This window comes from Eubalaena glacialis, chromosome 4 (assembly GCF_028564815.1).
Source record: "Eubalaena glacialis isolate mEubGla1 chromosome 4, mEubGla1.1.hap2.+ XY, whole genome shotgun sequence".
NCBI lineage: Eukaryota > Metazoa > Chordata > Mammalia > Artiodactyla > Balaenidae > Eubalaena > Eubalaena glacialis.
Window position 1 is genome coordinate 78,823,901 of NC_083719.1, and position 8,874 is coordinate 78,832,774.

At 37.7% G+C, this 8,874-nt stretch overlaps 1 protein-coding gene across 1 annotated transcript in view; it reads left to right on the plus strand.

The window, feature by feature from the left end:
* Positions 1 to 7,279, plus strand: part of LNPEP (leucyl and cystinyl aminopeptidase) — a 98,913-nt gene extending 91,634 nt beyond the window's left edge. The window contains exons 14-18 of the mRNA XM_061188009.1: positions 1,238 to 1,422; positions 2,924 to 3,085; positions 4,866 to 5,006; positions 5,674 to 5,755; positions 6,376 to 7,279. Coding sequence (XP_061043992.1) covers positions 1,238 to 1,422; positions 2,924 to 3,085; positions 4,866 to 5,006; positions 5,674 to 5,755; positions 6,376 to 6,507 — 702 coding nt within the window. The 3' untranslated portion in view covers positions 6,508 to 7,279. The remainder of the gene's footprint in view (positions 1 to 1,237; positions 1,423 to 2,923; positions 3,086 to 4,865; positions 5,007 to 5,673; positions 5,756 to 6,375) is intronic.
* Positions 7,280 to 8,874: the final 1,595 nt, after the last annotated feature.

Genomic DNA, 8,874 nt, shown 5'->3' on the forward strand with positions numbered 1-8,874 from the left:
AGACCCTCCTGTGCCGAGAACCCTGTGGGCCGGGATGCCTCTAAATTGTTTTCGTTTTGAGTCTCCTTATTTGTAGCCATGAAGGTTTTCTAAAAAAATACATATCAGCATTTTTATATTAGAATTTTTGTTCCTTTTAGTGACATTCATAAATGCATATTTTATATGGTGATTTTTTAAAATCCCCTGTGTCCTCACTCCTCCCCCCTGCACCACAGCTTGGAATATGGAAATAGTTCCATATACTATGAACAGCTTCCACACTTTTGTTCTGAGAAGAGATGAAAAAGACATAAGATATCTGTTGGTTTCTTAATACCATAAGTATATATTTAAGAATGACATCTCATTCAGAAGTAATTATAACAATGGACTTAATAGTAGATGATTCTATTGAATAACTGTTAATTTTCTTAAGTGTGATAAGGTATTATGGTTACATAGGGGAATTGCATGCTTAAGTATTTATAAATGAAATATCATGATATCTATAACTCACTTTCATATAGTTGAGCTAAAACCAGAAAAATATGTGTGTATGTATTGCTATACACAAATGTAAGAGTGTTAAAAAAAAAAAGTGAATCTAACATATGGGTATTAATTTTACTATTCTTGTGGCTTTCCTGTAGGTTTGAAAATTTTTTAAATTACAAGTTGGGGAAGGAGAAAAATAACTATAAACAACTATTCTTCCCTGCAGGCCTCATTTTCTTGCTAATTTGATTAGATTAATTTGTTATAGCATCAAACTAGATGATATTTTAAATATTCCTTTAACACTGGATTCAGAAACATTTAAGCATCTACCCATCAGTAAAGAAGTATATTTTTCTCTCACTGCTGAATGGATTTATGGATTCTAAAGTCACGAGGTCAGGAAGTTCCAGATTCCTTCCAGCAGTGGTGATAGGTGATACTTTTTGGCAGGAAAATAACTTCTAGCTGAGTATACACAGAAGAAAGGTTCCCTACTGCACAGAAGTCATTAATTCTCTGTCTTATGTCATTAAGTCCACCTTGGCTATAGCAACCTTATTTATGGCCTTAGTTATTGAAGGGTTCTATCCCAGCTGTATGTGGACTTCATATGTCAGTTGATACTTAGTGAGTAGTGCCTGTGTCCCCCTTTTTTTTCTCTTTGGGTTAGTGTTGGGAAAAAAGAGACCTAGTTGTCCTGATTTTTCTGGTTGTCCTAATTATGATCACTCTGTTACAATCCATTCTGTCTCTCTAGAACAAGGTATTTAAATTGCTTCAAAACCAAATCCAACAGCAGACGTGGACTGATGAGGGCAGCCCATCTGTTCGGGAACTGCGCTCAGCCTTGCTAGACTTTGCTTGCACCCACAGCCTGGAGAACTGCAGCACTGCCGCCATGAAGCTGTTTAACGACTGGATGGCATCCAATGGAACTCAGAGGTGATGTGCGCATCCACTCAAATGACCTCGCTTTCTCTTCTGTGCCCTACATCATATACTGAAACCAGGACCTCTACGTCCTGGGTCATAAATGTTATACAACAGTGTTGATGTAGGTGAACTCTACGTACCTGATTCTCAAGCACGACTGTTTTTTTTTGTGTGTGTGTGGTAAAGTACATATAACATAAAGTTTAGTATCTTAACAATTTTTAAGTGTACGGTTCAGTAGTGTAAGTATATTCACACTGTTGTGCAACAGATCTCCAGAGTTCTTTCATCTTGCAAAACTGAAACTCTTTACCCAAACAGCAGTTCCCCATTTTCCCCCAACTCTGGCCCTTGACAGCCACCATTCTACCTTCTGTTTTAGGAGTTTTACTGCTCTGAATACCTCATATAAGTGAAATCATACAGTATGTGTCTTTTTGTGACTGGTTTATTTCACTTAACATAATGTCCTTAAGATTCATCCATGTTATAGCATATGTCAGAATTTCCTTTCTTTTTAAGGCTGAATAATCCATTGTATGTATGTACCACATTTTGTTCATCCATTCAGCCATTGATAGACATTTGGGTTGCTTCCACCTTCTGGCTCTTGTGAATAATGCTGCTTTGAACATAGGTGTACAAATATCTCTTTGAGACCCTGCTTCAGTTCTTTCATATATTGTACATACCTAGAAGTGGTATTGCTGGATCATATGGTAGTTTCATTTTTAATTTTGTAAGAACCCCCATAATGTGTTCCATAGGGGCTGCACTATTTTACATTCCTACCAACAGTGCCCAAGGGTTCCAGTTTCTCCACATCCTCACCGACACTTATTCTCTGGGTTTTTGATAGCAGCTGTCCTAATGGGTGTGAGGTGTCAAACAAGTCTCTTTTTATTTAGGAATAAAACACAGCAGGTGGAGTTAGCAGTTAGTAGAAATGTTTTTGATGATGATTGGTTCTCTCCAGGTTCCTTACTGGGCATTATGGGAAAAGATTCAAGCATCGGGTGGGGTATTTGGGTAACCCGTTGAAGCCCTCTTCAGCTCTGAGATCTTAATAAGGCAGCAAACTGTGCTTCTACCCCTCTTCTCACCCCTCCTGCTACATTTGCTGCTGTATTTCGACCGTGGGACTTACCACACTGTATTATGATGTATATATTTACTGTTCTGTACTTGGTGATAGCCTGTGAGTTCCTGAGGGCAGAGACCGTGTCTCATTCTTCTTCCCCTCCACAGTGTCCAGCCAGTTGCTTGCCTGGTTCTTTGTGGGTACACAGTGAATAATTATTGTGTTAAATTGAATTGATATTCTTTTAGTCACACCACTAGGAAAGTAGCAGCCACTGAATTAATCATTTTCTTGACAATTAATTGTACAGTAAAGACTCTTATTATTACCTGCTCTGTACCCCAGAACACTACCGCTAGTCAACTCCTTGCCTTTGTATTCAGGGTTTTTTTTTCTTGTTCTTCTCATATTTGACCACCTCTCTTACAGCCTACCCACTGATGTCATGACGACTGTGTTCAAGGTTGGAGCGAAAACTGAGAAAGGCTGGTCATTCCTCTTCCGCAAATATGTCTCTATAGGCTCTGAAGCAGAGAAGAATAAAATACTTGAAGCTCTTGCCAGCTCAGAGGATGCACGGAAACTTTACTGGTATGAAACCACCAAGGGAATATGATCTATAGAAACCAAAAGCATAAAAGCACAACGCTCCTCAGGTAGGGAATCCCGCTTTTCCTCCCTTTGCTCCCAGGCCGGACCTGACTTGCACACTATATGGTGAGGAGCCTGCATGTGCAGGGCTTCGTCTCAGGGATCGGACCTGTGCCCACAGGAGACAGTGCTTTGCCCAGAGAGACTGGAGGTGCCGAGAGTCACAGCCCTGCTTTCTCCTTAAAAACGTCTTCATCCCCTTGGCATGTTGTCTTTAATTCCACAGTTAGCGCTTCATTCTTTTTGGTCAAGGCATTGTTCTGTCGCAGCTGTCATTTTGAAAATGCAGACACTTCAGAAAAAGGTACCATGTAAAAGCTTATAGGTTACACCTTCATGCGAGTTTGTCAGACTTTTCCTTTTTAATGACTCAGCTGATGAAGACCTGAAAATGGAAGCCTCACATGGGGAAAGAAGGGCAGTGAGTAGGGCCTCCCGACAGGAAGAACAGTCAGTGGCAGGGGAGAGGAGCTCTGAGTAGCCTAGAGAAATAGGAAGTATCTCGAAAGAAAGTCAGTGCCAGGAAGGGGTGGAGGGAGGCACTTGGGTCTCGTTGCTTCTCTTGTATAATTTTGCTCATATAAATCATAATAGTGTCCCAGAGATGTCTTCAGCACCTGCCCAGATCCACTTTCCAAAGGATACACTGTAAATGGTCATTTTCTTTAAAGTAGTAGCCAGCCTCTGACCCAAGCAAATAGAGAAAAGGTTTTGTTTTTAAATTAGTAATAATTTTGTTTTAGACTATTAATACACTGATAAATTTCCACGATAAAGTATTTAAACAGTACCTAAGAAAATGGTGTAAAACGTGAAAGTATCTCTTGTTTGATCCTTTACTTCTGTTCTCATCCTCTCCTATGTTAACAGTGTCAGTCCTGGTCTGAGTATTTATAGGTTTATACTATACCCAGTGTTTTGTGATGTTCTCTTTAATGAATGATCAGTCTTTGAGATCTACCATAAAGCCTACTTCATTTTTTTATAGCTATGTATTATTCCATAACATGGCTCTATCATAGTTTATTTAATCCATCACATCTCGATGAGCATTTGGGTTTTTTCCCCTATTAAAAATACTGCTGCATTCTTTTAGGGGTATGTGTTTTCTAACTATAAGCAGATATTATCACATAGTAAATGCTTACGTTCAAATGCCCAGCTTTAATATTTATTAGCTGTGTAACTGGGGCAATTATATAACCTCAGCTTCTTAAACTGTAAAATGTGGATAGGTAGTAATGACCTATTTCAAGCATTGTTATTCAATAATTTAGAACATTATCTAGTACACATGAAGTATCAGTAAATTTATTGAGTGTATTCTGAAATGTATCTTCATTTTCGTATGACAGCCCAGTTTTTTAAGAGTAATAAGATACCTCCCTATTCAAATCAAATAGTTTTTTAACAGAAAAAAATACTAGTCTTCAGAATTATAATAAACTCTACTAGAATTTATTTCCTAAATGTCCTTATTACATCAAGAACTATTTATTACTATGTGACAGTACATTAAACTGCTTATCTCATTGGTGAGTTTTTCCTTCATTTAAAAAAAAATGACAAGTTTTCACTCTATTAATGAATCTTAGACTAACACCAAACTTATATCCCTTGAATTGCCACAGAGCTTTACTTCGGAGACCAGTATTAATTTAAATTCAGTCATCACTTCATCATGAATAATTTTGGAAGCTAAATCTGCTTTGCTCTTCAGGTTAATGAAAACTAGCCTCAATGGAGATACCATCCGAACACAAAAGCTGTCGTTTATCATTAGAACAGTGGGCCGGCATTTTCCTGGACACTTACTGGCGTGGGATTTTGTCAAAGAGAACTGGAGTAAGCTCGTACAGAAGTAAGTTTCTCGAAGAATCCCTAATTTTTAGTGTTCGCAGGCTCTGCATTTGAAAACAGTTCCCAGGGTTGTACTGGTTCACAAGAGTTACGTGTTGCTGTGAGAGGAAAAATGCTTCAGTTCTAGTTTAACTGAACACCCGGAAATCCGTAAACATAATTCCGTAATTCCATGGCACGAGTCACGTAACGGTGCTCCATGGAAGATCCACTGAAGTGCTAATCAAGCCCAGCCTTGCTCCACGCCAGCTCACTCAGCTTGGCCTGGCCACGGACTATTTCAGAATAGCTGTTTAGTTACATGTGCTGAAAATACCTCCTCGCTACCAGGGGATTGGTTAGGAACTCACACCCAGCTCAATAGCACATGTAGCTCATTTTTTCTTTTAAATCAATAATGACACCTTCTGGGTGTATGATGTGATTTTTGAGGAGAAAATGGGCTAAGAATTTCTCTGGAACTCCTCCTGCCCACTCTTTCCTCCCACTGGCAGAGGTGTGTATGGGAGGACTCCTGATGTACCGAGCTGCCGTTCCCAGGAGCAGGACTCCTCTCTGCCTTGGGCGTGTATAGCTTACATTAAGCATTTCCTTTGCACTCAGGAACTTTGCTTACCAGCAGCTGACTCATTTTTTTGCTTTTCACCCTTATGTTTGTGTTGCTTCAGGTTCCATCTGGGGTCCTATACCATACAAAGTATTGTTGCTGGATCAACTCACCTGTTTTCAACAAAGGCACATTTATCTGAGGTTGGTTGTATAAAATGCTACTGGGGAGGCTGGGTATCCCTTTGCCCTCAGGCTGCTCAGTTTAAGTCAGATGGTGGCTTCTCATGCCAAATCCTGACCCTTCTCTCTGTCTGCCTTCATCAATGCTAATGATTCATACAGCAATGAGGAAAAATTCTGATTCCATTCTCAACAATATTCCTTTGTCTCCCTAATACAAATGACTTTTTTGAATTAAAATCAACATATGCCAAGTTTCTTTTTAAGTGGTGATTAAATTGTTTTTGAAGAATTCCATTCCAAGGGTAAAATTGGGCACCAGGCCTAACTTTAGACTCTACCTTATTTACTGTTACTTGGCCTTTTTTTTTTTTTTTTTTCCTACTTTAGATTTGAAAAATTCATCCTTGTGGGAGTAAGGGGAATTCATTTTTAAAATTACTTCAGATTTCACCATACTTGATCAGGAACTCGATGTAAATACCTCAAATATTAAAATATAATCTTTCTCGTCTCTACTTCTCTTAAGACATCAGCACAGCCATCACTAACTTAAAGCTTATTTGAAAAGGATATTCAGAGTTACCTGAGAAAATACCATCCTTTTCTTCTTTTGAAATACTTCTGTGTGCAACTTACAGGTCCAGGCATTCTTTGAAAATCAGTCAGAGGCAACCTTTCGACTTCGTTGTGTCCAGGAGGCTTTGGAAGTCATTCAGCTGAACATCCAGTGGGTGGAAAAGAACCTTAAAACTCTGACGTTTTGGCTGTAGCATGCATACCTGCACCTCATTCGGTCACCCATTCAGACAGCTTGTTAACTTGGGCTCTGCTGCTTTTGCAAAAGCCAAGGTGAAACCAGGATCGCTGCTGAGTTGTTTGCACTCTTAGGAGTTCTAGTTTGCTCAGGGCCCGTCTGTATTTTTCATCTGTCTTTTCTAAAATGTCCTTGGGCAGTGTGTAGTTATTACCAAATTATATTCACCTACATGCCAACCATCTACAAAAACAATGGGTAATTTTCTACTCTGAAGATATTCAAATGGAGAAAAAATATCTGTTTTGGAATTCTGTTCTCTCTCTCAGTATCTGGAAAGTGCTGACACCGTGAAATAAGGAAAGAGCTACCATGGGAGCCACCATCTTTGCAGGCTGTTGGTTTATTAGCCACTTGTTGCTTCTTGTTGAGAGATGTTATTTGAATGTGGTTCAAAGTTAGCTTCAAAAAGTATGGTAATGAAGTTGACGAAGCATGCAACCATAGAGAACTGACCTCAAGTGTGCAGATCTACTTTGACTGGCTGTTTTGAATAATCCTTTATTTTCTGGAAGAAGTTTGTAACTATTATATTTTTTTTCTGAAGAATAGCCAGGTGCTACAGAATTTTTAATTTTTTGTTGTATTGTAAAGCTAAATAACAAGGCCAAAAGATTAAATTTTCCAAATATTTAACACTTCCTTTTTCATCTTTCAGGAAAATATTTCAAACCGAGTTAACGTTAATTATAATTATTTTACTTATGAATTCCAGTATTCTCCAAACCTCTGTACACCTTTATCACTCCCTGCCATAGATACACCTTATGTTATAAATAAGTATTTCTACACTTATGGCAAGCATTTTTTTAATACTGGTGTCTCTTATCATGACTTTATTACTAAGAATACAATTTGTTTAAGTTGCTTTTTGGCATAATAGATCATAGACACTTTCTCTGAATCATACCCGTTGGGTGGATTTTCATTTTATATGATAAAATTGCATATTAGAAGCATATTTTAAAATAGGGCCTTTGAGAAATTGAACATTTTTATTTAAAGTTCACCACAGTACCTTAAAGGAATAAAGAGAATGTGGGTAGGAGTAACTTGATTTAGGTTTAATATGGTGGGCTTTGAATTTTTTCTACTGTCAGAAACAGTACTTTTCTTTAGTTGAAAAATCAAAGTTTTCTTTTGTAATGGCCAAACTAACAGATTATAAGGAATGGCCATGGAAAGAAAGAAAGAAGGGAAGAAGAAAGAGAGAGAGGAAAGTATCCAAAACTGTATGGCAATCTTACTCCTTCTAAAGGAGGAATACTGTACTTGAATTTTTTGAGCTATGCAGACTTATACCTAGATTGTTGTGTTTCTTTGATTCTTAGGAGAAAAGCTTTCTTCGTAATAATTCTTGTACTTTATATTTTGCTTGAAAACATCTACATATATAAAGAGGATATTTACCCATTTTTCACCTAAGATTTTCCCATGGAATTCCATACTTTTTAATGTTATGCTATCCCATCTATATGGGGCTTCCAAAAACTAACTCTAAGTCAGGAATATAAGGTTAAATAATAGGTAGAACATGTAGTATAATAAGTATTATTGGAGCTTTTGAAGTTTTTTTCCCCCAGAATTTTATTTCACCACTGTATTTCTGAGAACTCAAATAGATTGAAGCACAGCAGAATAGGATTCTATTTTACATGAGCACTTAGATCCATGACACAATTAAGTACTGTTTGACAAGTGTTATATTCATTGCAGAGAGACGGTCTACTTGAATTAATAAAAAGGCACATCATACTAGATTACTAGTATGATGTGCCTTCTTATTGTAGAAGAAAAAAATGTATGCTTTGGAGATCTGAAAGGCTATGAAAGTAGAAATCTAAGGAGTCCAGTTTGTTTATATCTAATCACTTGTTAATACCAAGTGATTAGACATAATTAAACTGAAGTAGTGTCAGCTGCCACCATAAGTTTGTGCCTTCCTCCATCTTGTTTTACATAAATCTCTTTAAGTGAACTTGTGTTGTTTGCCATTGTTTTGGTGTTCATGCACTTTCTTACTATCACTGGTTCTACTTAACGCTAATGTCCTTTGCCTTTCGTGTTTTCATTTTACTGTACTTTAGCCACTGTAGGAACAAAGAGCTGTCAGAAGAGTTCTGGGTATATAGAGGATATTGAGCCACGTCAGTCTTACTGGGTACAGAACAGAATCCTTTCTGAATATTGGAAAGAAAGAAATGAAAGTTAAGTGATGAGTTTGTTGGATTACAGATAACCTGTTATTGAATTGGATTTTAAAAGAGTCTACTCCATCTAAAGCACCTGGAGTGATAATCTGCAGTCAGATTGCTGAACATTC